At 38.6% G+C, this 18,116-nt stretch overlaps 2 protein-coding genes across 4 annotated transcripts in view; both read left to right on the top strand.

Moving 5' to 3' along the window:
* Positions 1–2,413: 2,413 nt before the first annotated feature.
* LOC127446636 (basic leucine zipper transcriptional factor ATF-like) lies at positions 2,414–8,702 on the top strand. 2 transcript variants are annotated; one of them, XM_051707725.1, is made up of 4 exons: positions 2,414–2,723; positions 2,859–2,966; positions 4,151–4,342; positions 5,604–8,702. In XM_051707725.1, the coding sequence occupies exons 1-4, from the start codon at positions 2,646–2,648 to the stop codon at positions 5,901–5,903; spliced, it is 678 nt and encodes a 225-aa protein (XP_051563685.1). In that variant the 5' UTR covers positions 2,414–2,645; the 3' UTR covers positions 5,904–8,702. The 2 variants fall into 2 exon arrangements, with proteins under 2 accessions (XP_051563685.1, XP_051563694.1); XM_051707734.1 differs by lacking the exon at positions 4,151–4,342.
* A 1,450-nt stretch (positions 8,703–10,152) lies between these two features.
* The window catches only part of ppp2r5b (protein phosphatase 2, regulatory subunit B', beta), a 33,388-nt gene continuing 25,424 nt past the window's right edge, over positions 10,153–18,116 (top strand). The window contains exons 1-2 of one of the 2 annotated variants that reach the window (XM_051707328.1): positions 10,153–11,172; positions 11,566–11,949. In XM_051707328.1, coding sequence (XP_051563288.1) covers positions 11,754–11,949 — 196 coding nt within the window. In that variant the 5' untranslated portion in view covers positions 10,153–11,172; positions 11,566–11,753. Of the gene's footprint in view, positions 11,950–18,116 lie in introns of both variants that reach the window. The other variant, XM_051707322.1, reaches the window with a different exon arrangement.

An 18,116-nucleotide genomic window follows, 5' to 3' on the forward strand; every position in this document is an offset into this window, starting at 1 on the left:
TGTTAAAAAACGTTGTAATTATTTTTGCATATAAGATGTCTGGTCATCATTTTTTATATCTAAGAGGCAGATGTAACACAAAGTCATCAGTGGTGACAGTCACCCTCTCCAAAGCCCATCTTAAGACATGATTTTGTCAGATTAATGTACAAGCCTACATATTGTATTTAAATTGGAATACATGCAATCTGATTTATTAAATGTATTATAGTCAGCATGGTAATAGTCAACGCAATAGTATCTCAGTGCACAACCAATTGTCAAGGCATTTACAGGAAAAGGCAAGGCTGAATATCATAAATACAAATTATTGAGACCCTGGTCAATAGCGCCCTCTACACGAGCAAACTGTAGAAGTGAACTGGTTAAGAATTTCACGATCAAGAAAGCTGGTAATTTCAAAAGGTCAGTGTGCAAATGATGAAGCTAAAACAGTTCAGCAATAAAACCCAGTAGACATTATGAGCCAAGCATCATGTCAGTAATCTGTATTAAAGGAAACAGAAACAGATAGGTTAATTTAATCTGACTGGTATCATGGTAAATGTTGTGTCCACCATGAGGGCTAGTTTCAGATAATTGCCCAGTAATGATAGCTGGAAAAATTACACAATTCCAGTCTGTTACTAAACCAGAGGTGCTTTATTCTACAACCCCAATTCCGAAAATGCTAATAAAAACAAAAAGGTGTGATTTGTAAATTCTCTTCACCCTGTGCTATATTGAAAGCACTACAACAAAAAAATTATTCGATGTTTTACCTATATTCATTAATTTCAAATCAGATGCTACAAAAAAGTTGGGACAGTCAAGTGTTTACCACTGTATAACATCACATTTCTTCTAATAACACTTATGAAACGTTTGGGCACTGAAGACATACTGTAAGTTTGTTAAGTTTAGCAAGCAGAATTTCCCCCCATTCATCCATTATGTAGGCTTTCAGCTGCGCAATTTACAGGGCCTTCGTTGCATAATTCGTTGCACATCATAATTCACCACACATTCTCAATCGGAGACAGGTCACCTGCAGTCTCTGTTTACACAGCCATGCACTTGTAATCCGGGGAGTATGTGGTTTGGCGTTGTCCTGCAGGAAAATACAGAGACACCTTGGAAAAGATAGCAGTATATGTTGCTCAAAAATTTGGACATACACTCAGTGACCACTTTATTAGGTTCACATGTACACCTACTTATTCATCCGATTGTCTAATCAGCCAATTGTGTGGCGGCAGTGCAATGCATAAAATCATGCATATATGGGTCAGGAGCTTCAGTTAATGTTCACATCAACCATCAGAATGGGGAAAAAAAATTATCTCACTGATTTGGACCGTGGCATGTTTGTTGGTGCCAGATGGGCTGGTTTGAGTATTTCTGTAACTGCTGATCTCCTGGGATTTTCACACACAACAGTCCCTAGAATTTACTCAGAATGGTGCCTAAAACAAAAAACATCCAGTGAGGGACAGTTCTGTGGACGGAAATGCCTTGTTGATGAGAGAGGTCAACAGAGAATGGCCAGACTGGTTTGAGCTGATAGAAAGGTTACTGTAACTTAGATAACCGCTCTGTACAATTGTAGTCAGCAGAATAGCATCTCAGAATGCACAACATGTCGAACCTTGAGGCAGATGGGCTACAAGAAAACCACGTTGGTTTCCACTTCTGTCAGCTAAGAACAGAAAGCTGAGGCTGCAGTGGGCACAGGCTCACCAAAACTGGACAGTTAAAGACTGGAAAAACATAGCCTGGTCTGATGAACCTCGATTTCTGCTGAGGTACACAGATGGTTGGCCCACTGCATTTGCCAGTGTATGTTTCTGCATTAATGGTGCCCTCACAGTGCCATATGATTTGAATGTACAGTATATAAAAAAATAAATAAATCAAATTCACAAGGCAAAACATCAAATAATGTGTTGTTGTATATAGTGTTTTCAATATAGCACAGGGTGAACAGAATTTACAAATCAATACTTTTTGTTTTTATAAGCATTTTCAATACTCCCAACTTTTTCGGAATTGTAAACATACTGTAATACTGCAGCCTAAATTGAATATAAATTTACATATTACAATAAATACGATATGTTTTTTTAAAAGTATACTTATTTAAGAATAATTATTTAGTCAGTTATTAAATTATTATAACAGTCTTACATCCATAAAACAAGACTGTATATCCCATCCAAATAACTCGACCGGTTTTCACTTCCTTATCTTGACAGAAATTTCCAGCGTTTCCCAGAATGTCATTGTGTAGAACAGGAAATGAACATCTTAAATAAACAGGCTAAATACGGGCAATATCCTGCCGGAAACGATGACGTCTCGGCTCCGCTAACCGGGCCATTTAAAATAATTCGAAAACGAAACACTCTAATCCTCCTCTCTATTGCGTCACCTCCTTACAAGAGCCATTGGCTCTCATTTCGCCGCCTACGGTTTACACTGCTAGTAAAGTCTAGAGAAGTATAAATCATGACCAGGCACGTTAGCACTGTAGACAACGCTGTAAACAGCTGCATCAGGAATCTTTGTAAGGCACTTGTTTTGCGTTTCTTATTTCGAGGAATTTTATAAATGGAAGCATTTTGCCTGATTTAACTGTCGAGGAAAAAGCATCCGTTTACTTCGAGATGCCAGCTGCTCTTATGGACAACTTTGACAGGGGAAGTCCTTTCTCACAAAGTGATTCTCAAAGTCCTCAAGACTGGGTAGGAGATGAATTTATTGCTAATTGAATTTAAGTATACTATGAATTTTAATTGTAGTTAATCCCATTATATATATTATATATATTCATTCCTTCTGTATGTATGTATTGATGATCTGTTGGTGAATATCTTCAGAGCACAGTACAGTCAGATGGCCATAAACTTCAGCAGAGAGAGAAGAACAGAGATGCAGCTCGCAAGACTCGTAGAAAACAGACAGAAAAGGCAGACATTTTGCATGAGGTCAGTATCTATTAGAATATACATACAGATGTGTGTGTATATATATGTGTATACACCGATCAGCCACATCAATAAAACAACCTGCCTAATATTGTGTAGGTCCCCCTTGTACTGCCAAAAGAGCACCAACCCGTATCTCAGAATAGCATTCTGAGATTATATTCTTCTCACCACAATTGTACAGAGAGGTTATCTGAGTTACCGTAGACTTTGTCAGTTCGAACCAATCTGGCCATTCTCTGTTGACCTCTCTCATCAACAAGGCATTTCCGTCCACAGAACTGCTGCTCACTGGATGCTTTTTGTTTTTGGCACCATTCAGAGTAAATTCTAGAGACTGTTGTGTGTGAAAATCCCAGGAGATCAGCAGTTACAGAAATACTCAAACCAGCCCGTCTGGCACCAACAATCATCCATGCGATTATCTAATCAACCAATCGTGTGGCTGCAGTGCATAAAATCATGCAGATATGGGTCAGGAGCTTCAGTTAATGTTCACATCAACCATCAGAATGAGGAAAAATGTGATCTCAATGATTTGGACCGTGGCATGATTGTTGGTGCCAGATGGGCTGGTTTGAGTATTTCTGTAACTGCTGATCTCCTGGGATTTTCAGGATGCAGGTTGGTACTGTTTTGATGGCATGAGCGGGACCTACACAATATTATGCAGGGATATATATATATATACAGTATATACAGCTCTGGAAAAAATTAAGAAACCACTGCAAAATTATCAGTTTCTCTGGATTTACTATTTATAGATATGTGTTTGAGTAAAATGAATATTTTTGTTTTATTCTATAAAGTACTGACAAAATTTCTCCCAAATTCCAAATAAAAATATTGTCATTTAAAACATTTATTTGCAGAAAATGACAACGGGTCAAAATAACAAATAAGATGCTGTGTTTTGAGACCTCAAATAATGCAAAGAAAACAAGTTCATATTCATTTTTAAACAACACAATACTAATGTTTTAACTTAGGAAGAGTTCAGAAATCAATATTTGGTGGAATAACCCTAATTTTCAATCACAGCTTTCATGCGTCTTGGCATGCTCTCTGTCAGTCTTTCATATTGCTGTTGGGTGACTTTATGCCACTCCTGGCGCACAAATTCAAGCAGCTCTGCTTTGTTTGATGGCTTGTGGCCATCCATCTTCCTCTTTATCACATTCCAGAGGTTTTCAATGGAGTTCAGGTCTGGAGATTGGGCTGGCCATGACAGGGTCTTGATCCGGTGGTCCTCCATCCACACATTGATTGACCTGGCTGTGTGGCATGGTGCATTGTCCTGCTGGAAAAAACAATCCTCAGAGTTGGGGGAACACTGTCAGAGCAGAAGGAAGCAAGTTTTCTTCCAGGATAACCTTGTACGTTGCTTGATTCATGCGTCCTTCACAAAGACAAATCTGCTCGATTTCAGCCTTGCTGAAGCACCCCCAGATCATCACCGATTCTCCACCTGGTCGTCTAATGATTAGATGGAGACCTGGAGAGGCCTTCAAGCCACAGTGTCTCGCACCCACTGTGAAATTTGATGGAGGATCGGTGATAATCTGGGGGTGTTTCTTACTCAAAAAATGTATAGATGTCCGCATACTGATCTTAAAGCTCCAAAATTATTATTAGAAAATAAGCAGCATTTCAACCATTTAGGTCTTCCTCAGGCAGAGATTAACATATTTGTCTGCTGAAGACCTGGTCGAAATGTCGCTTTTTTCTAATAAAATTTGGAGCTTTAATATCAGTGTGTGAACATCTAGCCTATTCCCTTTTTTCTGCGTTTGTTATATTTTGTCATGTACCTGTAACCAACAGGGTTTTTGGATGCGCACACCGTACTAATTTATTTTCTTACTCATAATGAACACTTAAAATTATTGTAATTGCCAATTGCACAACTGGTACCCTTATTATTACTTAAAATTAATGAGTAATGTATCATTTCTCATGGTGGTTGATGTAGACTTGTGGCATAGATTGGAACTGTCTCCAGGTGTGTGTGTCTGTGTGTGTGTGTGTGTGTGTGTGTGTTACATTAAAGCTGTGTCAGTGATCAGAAGTCTGTCAGTGGTCAGTGTGTGGAGGAGAGGGGGAGCATTAGTATTGCACAAACTTTCCATGCTGACAGGCATTTCTGGGAAACACAGTGAATGAGTGAGACATCTCACCAGATTAGTTAAAGATAATTGTAATTTGGGTAACCTCAAAACAAGTAGCACAAATTTGGTCCCAGTTTTTTTTAACCTGGTCTTCGTTCATGCTTATTTCACAATACAAATGTAAATTATTTATTTTAGTTTTTTAACATAACATGTTATATATTGTACACCCCTCCCCCTTTCACTTTTAGTTTCTGTTCTGACGATGTACAAATCTTGGACTTTCCCCTGCTGTCCTACCCACTAATCACATCTAGAAATCTGTCTTTTGAATAGAAGTGGGCGTGACTGTGGGTTGAATTTTTTTGTCTGAATTCAATGCATGTTTGTATGTGAGAAAAGTAGATGATTGGTCAAAGTTGCTTTAAATTGAAACTACTCTCAAAGTATGTTACTTTGCCACACTTTTGGTTACTTTGTAACTTCTGCATTCCAGTTGAGTAAATCTCAGTATTATCTGTCTAAATAGGAACTCCAAACTCTAGAGCAGTCAAATGCTGCATATGTGAAAGAAATCGATGAACTGAGGAAGGAGATTCAAATCTACACCACTGCTTTGGAACAACATGAACCTCACTGCACTAAACTGTCCTTATGTGGGCCGTCACTACCCATTAGTGTTTGTCCGTCCACAGCAACACCCCCTACCTCTGATTTCACCTTTGTGTCTGAACCCAACCCCTTGCAGGACCTTGGATTCTTATCAGCCTCTCCACATAATTCTCTAACAGACCTCCTTGACAGCAGCGATTGGTCTTCTTGGGACTGACTCAGTGAATGGTGATGAGAGCTTACAGCAATTTTGAAATATATGAAAAAATGAGATGCTATATCAGTTAAGTTGCGACATGGTCTCATGAGAATTTGTCACAATACTACGAGGTAGCCAATACGTACAAAGTCGTACAACTTAATTTGTATGAAAACTTATGACTTATACATCAACCACACGCTTCAAACACGCTTCACGAACGCATGTTCGGAACCCGGAAGTGTTGCTTTTTTTCCGTATTACACATCAGGGCTTTTAAAGGGTTAGTTCACCCAAAAATGAAAATTCTCTCATCATTTCCTCACCCTCATGTCATCTCAAATGTGTATGACTTTCTTTATTCTGCTGAACACAGAGACAGGTTTTTAGAAGAATATTTCAGCTCTATAGGTCCATTCAATATAACTGAATGGTGGCCAGAACTTTGAATCTCCAAAAAGTACATAATGGCAGCAGTAGGGGATTTAGGCATGGGCGACATGTGCGACATGTACTGTTGCCCAGGGCGGCATCTTGCGGTGGGGCGGCACGAGGCTTGCAGTGTATAAACTGTATAATTTTTTGCAAATTAACGTATGAATTGTTACGAATTTGCCACCTCATAATATTGTGATGAATTCTTAAGAGATCAGGTTGTACGTTCTTATTTGGTGATATGCCTTACACACAGTGGTGTAGTAGCGTCTGAAGAGGTGGGCATACTGTGAATTTATGAACGACCCCCTGTTATATACAGTACATATGTAAAATGTGCAAAATATATATTTTTTTCCCAAAAAAAAAAAAAAAAAAAATTAGTCTCACATGAATTTCTAAATGTATATCAGGGTAAGTTTCTTATTGGCATGGTATACAGAACACTACTAAGAACAATGGTATGGTGACGATGTTAAATATGTATTTAAATTTATAGGTCTTATTAATGTTCCTTTCATTAGGTTACTATGAAAATTACTCTAATTAATAAACTAATACATACATAATATGCAATAAACTGTTAAGCATTGTAGCTAATATGAGTGATGTTCACGTTAACACGTTATCTTGTATTACCATATATAGCCTACGTAATAATTAATGTTTTTTTTTGTTTTTTGTTTTATTAATGTACTATAATGTGCTTTTCTGTGTGTATAGTGAAATTGTTTTCCTACTAAGAAATATACATTTAAATTGTTTGATATCATGAGAAAAAGGCACCACTGACAGCAGTAAAAGGCACACACACAAAAAAAGACATTTAATATAATTATGGTACACAGTTGTCCAGCATCTGCAAAGAGCATCAAAAACTAGCATGGGTGCAATAACATGCAGTATTTTCACAAAGTTTAATTGCAAAAGTTACATTTAAATGTATATACAGTTGAATGTACAGTTTTCACAATTCCTGACATTTAATCGTTGAAAAAATTCCCTGTCTTAGGTTAGTTAGGACCACTATTTTAAGAATGTGAAATGTCAGAATAATAGTAGAGAGAATTATTTATTTCAGCTTTTATTTCTTTCATCAGATTCCCAGTGGGTCAGAAGTTTACATACACTTTGTTAGTATTTGGTAGCATAGCCTTTAAATTGTTTAACTTGTGTCAAATGTTTTAGGTTCCTTCCACAAGTTTCTCACAATAAGTTGCTGGAATTTTGGCCCATTCCTCCAGACAGAACTGGTGTAACCGAGTCAGGTTTGTAGGCCTCCTAGCTCGCACATGCTTTTATCGGATTGAGGTCAGGGCTTTGTGATGGCCACTCCAATACCTTGACTTTGTTGTCCATAAGCCATTTTGCCACAACTTTGGAGGAATATTGTCCATTTGGAAGACCCATTTGTGACTGAGCTTTAACTTCCTGGCTGATGTCTTGAGATGTTGCTTCAATTTATCCACATAATTTTCCTTCCTCATGATGCCATCTATTTTGTGAAGTGCACCAGTCCCTCCTGCAGCAAAGCACCCCAACAACATGATGCTGTCACCCCCATGCTTCACTGTTTGGATGGTGTTCTCCGGCTTGCAAGCCTCACCCTTTTTCCTTCAAACATAACAATGGACATTATGGCCAAACAGTTCACTTTTTGTTTCATTAGACGAGAGGACATTTCTCCAAAAAGTAAGATCTTTGTCCCCATGTGCACTTGCAGTTTTGGAGCAGTGGCTTCTTCCTTGCTGAGCAGCCTTTCAGGTTATGTCGATATAGGACTCATTTTACTGTGGATATAGATACTTGTCTACCTGTTTCCTTCAACATCTTCACAAGGTCCTTTGCTGTTGTTCTGGGATTGAGTTGCACTTTTCGCACCAAACTACGTTTATCTCTAGGAGACAGAATGTGTCTCCTTCCTGATCTGTATGATGGCTGCGTGGTTCCATGGTGTTTATACTTGCTTACTAATGTTTGTACAGATGAACATGGTACCTTCAGGCGTTTGGAAATTTCTTCCAAGGATGAACCAGACTTGTAGAGGTCCACAATTTTTTATTTCTGAGGTCATGGCTGATTTATTTTTATTTTCCCATGATGTCAAGCAAAGAGGCACTGTGTTTGAAGGTAGGCCTTAAAATACATCCACAGGTACACCTCCAACTGACCCCAATTAGTTTATCAGAAGCTAATTGGCTAATTGCCTAAAGACTTGACATAATTTTCTGGTTCACAGTTAACTTGGTGTGTGTAAACTTCCGACCCACCGGAATTGTGATATAGTAAATTAAAAGTGAAACAATCTGTCTGTAAACAATTGTTGGAAAAATTGCTCTTGTCATGCACAAAGTAGATGTCATAAACGACTTGCCAAAACTATAGTTTGCTAATATTCAATCTGTGGAGTGGTTAAAAAATGAGTTTTAATTACTTCAACCTAAGTGTATGTAAACTTCTGACTTCAACTGTATGTATATACACTGGTGGCCAAATGTTCATAATAACTTACAGATTTTGCTGTTTCAGAAGGAAATTAGTACTTTAATTCACCAAAGTGGCATTCAGCTGATCACAAAGTATAGTCAGGACATTACTGATGTAAAAAACAGCACCATCACTATTTGAAAAAAGTCATTTTTGATCAAATCTAGACAGGCCCCATTTCCAGCAGCCATCACTCCAACACCTTATCCTTGAGTAATCATGCTAAATTGCTAATTTCATACTAGAAAATCACTTGCCATTATATCAAACACTGCTGAAAGCTATTTGGTTCCTTAAATGAAGCTTAACATTGTCTTTGTGTTTGTTTTTGAGTTGCCACAGTATGCAATATACTGGCATGTCTTAAGTCAATATTAGGTCAAAAATGGCAAAAAAGAAACATCTTTCTCTAGAAACTCATCAGTCAATCATTGTTTTGAGGAATGAAGGCTATACAATGCTTGAAATTGCCAAAAAACTGAAGATTTCATTCAAAGGTGTACACTAGTCTTCAAAGACAAAGGACAACTGGCTCTAACAAGGACAGAAAGAGATGTGGAAGGCCAGATGTACAACTAAACAAGAGGATAAGTACATCAGAGTCTCTAGTTTGAGAAATAGATATTGGACAACAGATAATTGGAAAAGAGTGTTATGGATCTTAACTCCATTGAGCTTTTGTGGGATCAGCTAGACTGTAAGGTGCGTGAGAAGTGTCCGACAAGACAGCCACATCTATGGCAAGTGCTCTAGGTCACTCCAGGCATGCTTGTGCATTAGACGCTAGAAATGTCCCGCCCCTTACTGAAATGGAAAATATTATTGGTTAGCAAATATACAATCGCGTCTGAAACTAACGTTCTGATTGGTGGATCAGCTTAGTTGGACTGTCTGTTTTGTCCATGCCATCGGTTGCGCTCCCGCAGCTCCATGCGTGTTTAGAGAGAATGTGTGTGTGTGTGTGTGTGTGTGTGTACACACATACACACACACACACACACAATTCACTCAGTGGTGCTGCGGTATCGCGTTATTAGATTGAAAAAGTTTCGGGTCAAAAAATAAATAAATAAATAATAAAAAAAACTCGTTGTACTGGCGGCCATACTGTACCGTCACTTATTTTAGGTGGGCATACGCAAAATCTTAAGAAAGATAGATGGGTATACGGCGTATGCCTGTATATGCCCAAGACTACACTACTGCTTACACACTATACTGCAAACATCTCCGAGAATTTTTGTGGTGTTCAAATGCAAATGGTGCTAAAACAAATGGTTCTGTAAACATGTAGACATTTTTTTTTTAAATAATTTATTTAAACTGTATTCACAAATGTAAAGATTGAATTTACATGTGGTTAAATTCCAAAATAAGGGCATTATATTTAATGCGTATTACAGGATCATGGCTTGGCTGAGTCCATTTTAACGTGCATTTTGATCATATATTTCATACATTATATTTGAATAATTTCATGTGTTTTTTTATTGGAATATACATTTATGGATAAGCCAGTGGATCCATTAACTATTTAAGGTAATTTCTATAGGCTAAAACTGCATGCGGAGGCACAGCAGTTGGGGATGCTCTCCCGATAGCCAAAAACGTCACATTTAGTCTTTAGGTAGGGCAGCGGCACGTCGTCGATTAACTCATTTGACAGACCTCGGGTTCAAAATATAATTAGCGAGACACTGAACAAAGATCATCGGATACAGCGACGGGTGCGCGGACGGAATAACGAACGAATGAAGCAGGAACAATGGCCAACCTGACAGTCCCAAAACACAGCAGCTAACAGAGGGGGGAGAGAAAGGAAGAGGCTGTGGTAGAAAACAGCTGTCGGATGAAATAAAAAAAGACAACGTATTGCTTTTATAGTCGCTTAAACGGTGAATTCAGTGGCAAATAGTAACCATAACACTGCGATGTCTAGCAGCGGGTCGCGTAAATGTGCGAGTAAATAAATAAATAAGAGCGTGGCGAGCGTCATCTGCAGTGTGTAGCATCTACATCTACTTGCACCACCTGAAGACAACGACCGACAGTGACTGCTAGGAAATAAAGAAACGGCGGAAAACCTCGAGCTATCAGCGGAGAAGAAGGGCGGCAGGCAAAATCACGGAGACGGTCAACGTCCTTGTGATACAGAAGTAATTGAAGAGCGGGTTCTCGTGTTTGAGGGAGAGGAGGTTGAAGGGGGTATCAGTGCTGCAGCGGCCGCCGTGATGCTGTACACATGTAGGCACGTTTGAAGCAGTTCATCCCCGCCCTGTGTGGATCCGCCGTAAAACCGAACCGAACCGACGGTACATTAACGGAATTTATAGGGGGACGTTGGAAGGCGAAGAACTATTGACTGGTAATGTGACAATAACCTTTAATAATAAGCGATGTATACATGTGTGGAGGAGATATTTGACAGGATTTTTTAATCTCAAATGTTCTTTTCAACATGGAATAATCTGGTCCATGATAACAGCATGTTCATTCCATCCGAGGTTTAATACGGCACCGATTTATGCATCCAGTCCATAAATATTTAAATAAAGATCAAATTTAGGCCGATGACTTTCTGGTGACGACAGTACGGCAGAGATGTCTTTATTTTAGCAATTTATGTTCACCACAGTATCTCTTCATGAAGATTTAGACAATTACATCCACCCCTTGTTATTTCCGATGCTATTTTGGGGGGATTCAAAGTAACACAAGCACTAGACAAATTGAACACCAAACGTTTTCTTCCATCTAGGTTAGATAACTTCTGTCTCCAGTCCTTCCCTGCTCGTTCATTTCATTTCATTTCACTTTTTTTTTCTTTTCTTCAATTCAAGAAAAATATTTTAAGTCAGTAGCAAGGTAATAAGACTGTAAGGGCCGATCCACGCCACTGGCATCCCTTTCTCGAACAAGCCTCTGCTGAGCACAACCTTTGCAGCGATGGAGACCCCTACGAAGCTCCCTCCATCGAGCCCATCATCGCCGACCACGGGCTTCTCTGTGCCGAGCGCGGAGAAGGTAGACGGCTTCCCCCGCCGCTCGATGCGCCGTGCCCGGCAGCGACGGTCCCATAGCTCCTCACAGTTCCGCTATCAGAGCTCCCAGGTGGAGCTGACGCCGCTGCCCTTACTTAAAGGTAAGTTCCCCTCATTGGTACATGAGGTGCTTTGTTTCTAATGAGATGTTATAATTATGAATAATAATACATTTCACAGTATTAAAAAAATAGGGTTATTACACCCAAGGGTATGTAATTTGGCTTGAACATTGGTGGGGGGCATTTACATGTTTCCACTCATCATGGTTTAAACATTGGGGGGGGGGTTGTACTTGCTTGTTCTGATTATATTGGGAGATTCTCCCTTGGAATCTATGCCCTTGATTTCATCCATGTTGATACCTTCTTGAGCATCCTTGAGAGATTTGATCTGTATTGATATTGTTGACCTCCATAAGGACTCCATACGTAACTACATTTTCTAAGGAACACAGCAAGACTGCTCTCTTTATAATGGTTCTTACTTACAAGGATAAAACCTAAAGATCCACATAGATCATGGTATGTGTTCTCCAGTTTGCATCTGTGTCCTTGTTATTGTCACGGTCAAATTCTTTCTGGTTTGGGAATCTTTCTGGTAAAAAAAATCAAGTATTTTGTCAGGATAAACTGACAATAAATGCCTAAGTATATTTTCATGACCTCTTTCCTACCTGAATGTGCTCCCCCTGAAGTGGCAGAGAATGTGCACACTTAAAAGGCAGGGAAGCAGTACTATTGGACACATTCATGGGAAGTGAAATAGTTTGGCGTAATAGTTTGATGATCCACAATTCTGATATCAATTATATACTTCTGTGACTAGAACAGTTATTACCTTACAAAGTCTTTAGCATAAGAGGCATAAGTAAAAAACAAAAAACAAAACATAGTCAAATAAAGAACAGATAAATGCTATTTCCACATTTTACGGCCCTCACTTTCATATGGGTCCTAAATTGAACTCATGATTGTCACTTATGGATATGATTCATTTTCTTACATAGGGGAATCTTCTGAGCTAGATTCCCAGTGAAGTAGGATTTGGTGACTTCAGTCTCCAGGAGACATTCCAGCTGTGGGTGTGCTGCCAGTTGGGTCCAGAGTGAGCCTCTGTCCTGCTTAACCAATCCAACTGACCTGCTTTTAGTGTTAATCAACTTCCAGCAGACTATTTACTTTTACTAAGTCTTTGCATTTGATTAAACCCTTTCAATGGCTGTAGGTTCATCTAGCTCAGGATTTGTTTTAATCCATAACTGTATAAAAAGGTACGGATCAGTTGTGGTGCAGCTGTGCTGTGTGCTTATGTTTAATTTATTCTGACTGATTAATTGTACTTTAACCTCAATTTCACACTTATTAAACAATGTAAAACCACTGACCAATGTTATACATCAAAAATTAACCTGTAAATTTGTACGATTCAGTTCAACATGGTCAGTTTACTGTATTGACCATGTTGTCTGTTTCTACCTTGAGTAGATCCTGTTCAGTCTTCATTTTTGGATTGTTCTTCATCATAGAACTCCTGAAATATGGACAGTGATTATAAAGAGAACTCTCAATTTCCAAAGCTCCTCCATAGCCAAAAAAGCTCAAGTCATATACGATTCAAATTTATATAACTAAATATATATGACATATGGGTTATGTCAAACATGATCATTGCAACCTCAAATAAATCACCTATAAGTATATAAATTATTAGTGCGTGGATTTGCAAAAGTCTACTATTAATGTTAAAGCTTCAAACAAAGTCTCTGATATTTTCTCATGCAAGGCATTTTTTTACAGTTTATTTGAGGATTTTGCCCCTTTTGAAAACTTTAGATGATCAACTACTAAACACATAAACATGTTCTCTTTGTATGACCTTAGAGCTAAAAATAAAGTAATATAAACCTCAGATTTAGAACACATATACAGTAGCCACTAGTGAACAGGAGGACCCATTTCTCAAGACCCATGTCTTGCATGGACAAACATTAGCCATTTCAGAATTTTATAAATACATTCTCCTGTTTACTAAATAAAATAAAATGTGAAACATTACTATATACCTGCTAACATTTCTTTTGATTTACAAACCTCTGAAACTGGCCATCATTTGCTAAAGTTTTTGGCTTGAATAGGCCATCTGTTTTAATGTTCCTGCTGCTGTTTTTCATGTGCGTTAATGCAGAAATGCAGGGTTTATTGTTGTGACATTTATACCTGCCACTTACATCAGCTCCATTACTGGTACAGGATGTTTAGATGTGACATATATAATGTCCTTTAAACACGAGATTAGTTCAGTGAAGCATGACAGAAATCACGTGATACAGTGCTTTTGAGTGTTGGATTGGTCTGAGGGCTGATTTACTGTATATTTGTAAGCATCTACGTATGTCTGTGTGTGTAATGGAGAGTAGGTGAAAGAACACAGCTGAGACACCATATCAATCCAAAACATGTTCTGAATCTTTAATTGCTTGACCAGTCAAAAATATGTTCAACGATTGTGCTGTCAGGTTTGCTTGTCTTGATTTTTAGTTCCAGTGAAAGACTGAAGATTTGTTAATGTTGTGAGCCATTGCTGATATGTTGATTCTAATTTGCAAACCTTGAGATTTTTGTTAGATTGTGTTATTGTTTCCACCTAAACCTCAGTACTTACTTGACTTCTAGTCCTCATGTGTTTGTGAGTGTGTCTCCGTAAATAGCTGCCCCTGCCTGAGGGAGAGTGTCATCCACATGGACAATGGGTAGCTCAGATCATGCTGCCTCACTAGCATTGTGACTCTTCTGTAGACCCTTAATTTGTAGTTTCAAAACACTCTGGAGTTTTAAGAACCTTTAAGAAAAACTGAATTCTGTTTTTTGGTATGTTTGTTCATGGTTAGTCATGACAGCGAACTTGTTGAATCTATTTGCAATCACTGACCTTATATGGTGTGTTTCATTACTGTGCAGTTACTAATAATTTTTTCAGGTTAAAAATTTATATCTATTTCTGTTTGAGAAACTGATTTTCAGTGTGTGTGTGTGTGTGTGTGTGTGTGTGTGTATGTCTAATTCTTCCTGCAGGGTCCAGCTGGTCAGGGCTGGTGTAAGGTTACAGTACACAGAAGGCCTGCTCCCTCTCTGGCCTCCTCCGATCAATAAAGAGGGCAAGAGAGGAAGAAGCAGAGAATAAAAGAGGGAGTGAGTGATTATTTAGACAGAGAGAGGAAGAGGAAAAAAGCTATTAGAGAAATAGAGAGAGAGAGAGAGAGAGAGAGAGAGAGAGAATTGGATAAGTATGTGAAGCTGTAAGTGGTAAGCTGTAGAGTGGTGTACAGTATACATATGGGAAATTATTGTCGAGATAAAGACCAAATTTGGTCTTGTTGAAAGAAAGTGAATAACCCAATGGAAGATATGTGTATATACATAGTATACATATATATATTCAGTGGCAGCCAGTGCATTTTAAGTCTAAGCCTTCAGTGCGATTCATGCCATTAAGAAAACACCGTTTCACAATTAATAAGACACATTATGCCTATGGACATCACACATTACATCGCAGCCAACTAATAATACCAATTGACATTTTAAAGACAAGTCCACGCACGAAAGCCAAAACCAAGGAGGTCTAATATCAGGAAAAAGCTATATAATAATATTTGTGATTTAAATGTTGCTTAAATTAGATTTTGTTTCATAAGGGTACACGGTTAGGCTACTTTTCAAAACTTTAACTGACACTGAATGCCCCTGCCAGCCTAATTTACACTTAGAAAACTCCTAATGTTGCTATAACAATGCAAAAAGCACTTACCAGTTTGCTTGAAGTGAAAATAAGCCATGTTTACATCTCTGGTTTTTAAATCCATAAGGATCACTTTCTTAATGTCGGCAGCGTCAGTGATGACAGCCGACTCATCAGCTAGATCTTGCGCTCTTTGCTTTCAAATTAGGCTTATTTGAGATGAGCAAGTTCGATCACCGGTGATCAGCGGCAGGTGCATACCAATTAGAAATATGTCCAACTTGCTGTGATGTCATGGTGATGTATGCCAAAAAAGTCTTGTGAGAGCGAGGCGCGCACAGTTATAAGAACCAGGCTGCGCAAACTGCAAGTGTAACTGGTCCGACCCACTCCGAACGGGATTTTAACTGGCGTCTACGGCATGGGAGGCGGCTACGAGGAGGCTAAAGGCTACTGCCTCTAACGTCAGTCGCTAGTGCACCTCTTGAGGCCAAGGGAGTGAGGTTTACATACTGCTACCTACCAGCTGGCTACTGTTACACTCACCCCCCTAAACCTCACTCCCATCCGGGTCACGGCACCACTGTAACTGGTCCTACTCGACCCACTCCGAATGGGGTTTGAACCGGCATCTCCGACATGGGAGGCGGGTGCGCTAACGAGGAGGCTAAAGGCTACAGCCTCTAGCGTGAGACCAGGGGAGTGAGGTTTACGTACTGCACAACTACCTACCAGCTGGCTACCGTTACACAAGCATGATGGGAAACGACTTGCTGACGACACAGCTTAATGCTCATTGACTTAAACAACCGTGAAAAGAAACAAATAACAAAAAAGCACTGAAAACATGTAAAGTTTTAAAAGAACTAAAATGTATGTAAAATATTGTGTCTGGCAATGTTTCTTATATTATTATTGTGACTATGTATAAATACCTATTGTTCGTATGGCATTGAACGAAAAAAAATTTATTTTTGATTTTTGATTTTTTTTATGTGTATAAATTATATGTGAATAATCCCAATGTATGGGATATGTGATTTTTATCATATTTCTGAAATATCTAAAATACATGTCTTTATTAAACTAAAAATGGATGGAAAGACACGTCTTATTGGCGAAATTAAATAACAGGTACATTGAGTGTCTTTTTCAGCATATTTATTTTCATTTAAAAGCAACATAATTTAAATTGCATCCACTTTATACACAACAAAGCTCATGAACGAATCATGTGATATATACCTTTGATCTCATAGTGGCTGATCCACTACAAGAAGTGAGAACTGTCTGACTTGACAGCTCTTATTTCACTCCTCCCCAGACTGCACCTGCCTACTCTCATCTACTTTCAAGTCCAGGCATTTGGCATCTCAAACGAGACCTTATTCACACTAGTGCCATCTTTGATTTTTGATGGGAATGACAACTAATGACAACTTGTGTGGGATAGACTTACAGTCTCTTCAGTGGGCTGTACTGCTGTTTAAAGTGTTTCTTGGACAAAACATTGATAAAATATCTGTCAAAGAACATCCAGTATACAAAGAACTCCAGGCAACATGAGTTGTGGAAAATCAAATGCAATCTATAGCTTTATACAGCTTTATACCATTCATGCCATTGAAGAGATGGTAAGTCTATTCCTAAGTGAATTTCTAGTACCAAATTAGCAATTTAGCATGATTGCTCAAGGATAAGGTGTTGGAGTGATGGCTGCTGGAAATGGGGCCTGTCTAGATTTGATCAAAAATGACTTTTTTCAAATAGTGATGGTGCTGTTTTTTATATCAGTAATGTCCTGACTATACATTGGGATCAGCTGAATGCCACTTTGGTGAATTAAAGTAGCAATTTCCTTCCGAAACAGCAAAATCTCGACATTATTCCAAAGCTTTCCACAGTATAAAGATAGAAATGCACTAAAATAGCACCAATTCAGGTAACATTAAACATTTCCCAAAGTGTAAGTGGGAGGTTGACTAATTGAAAGAACTAGTCCCCATAGGTCATGAATTCAATGCAATGCACATTAAATCTCTTACACCCTCATCCTCCACAATATTAATCTGCCAGCAGGCTGTATCTATCCTATTTGCTACAGCAATTGGAAACCACATTCATAACACACCACTCAGCACGTGTCAAGCGCCGCTTTGAAATTTGAACTCTACAGAGAACGGCAAGGTTTGGAATGGCATACTATCCATACTACTCTATGTGGCAGAAATAGTAAGAGTACTATGGTAGTATGCCATACCCAACACAGGCAGTGTCTTGTTCTGCTTTTAGCGTTGGCACTGCCCATGTAATGATACTTCATCCGAATTGTTTAGTAATCATTAGCTTCGAAAGATCAGCACCAATTGGTTCAAAGTTGAAATTGTCCAAGAGTGGGACTTGACGTGCTTTAAATTTTAATTCCACCTTACAAAGGCAGCAAAGTACTTTATTTCTGTCACAAGTCACATCTAGGTCCTTAAACATTTAAAATTAATAATGTGTTAACACGTTTATTTTTACAGCT

The sequence above is a fragment of the Myxocyprinus asiaticus genome, chromosome 1 (genome assembly GCF_019703515.2).
Source record: "Myxocyprinus asiaticus isolate MX2 ecotype Aquarium Trade chromosome 1, UBuf_Myxa_2, whole genome shotgun sequence".
Lineage (NCBI taxonomy): Eukaryota > Metazoa > Chordata > Actinopteri > Cypriniformes > Catostomidae > Myxocyprinus > Myxocyprinus asiaticus.

What these genes read in the sequence shown, in the direction of transcription:
- LOC127446636 (XM_051707725.1), top strand. Translation starts at nt 2,646, where the DNA reads ATGCCAGCTGCTCTTATGGACAACTTTGACAGGGGAAGTCCTTTCTCA. An exon ending in AGGCAGACATTTTGCATGAG is followed by an intron (nt 2,967 to 4,150) that starts GTCAGTATCTAT and finishes ATCACATTCCAG; the next exon opens with AGGTTTTCAATGGAGTTCAG. An exon ending in TTTTCTTCCAGGATAACCTT is followed by an intron (nt 4,343 to 5,603) that starts GTACGTTGCTTG and finishes CTGTCTAAATAG; the next exon opens with GAACTCCAAACTCTAGAGCA.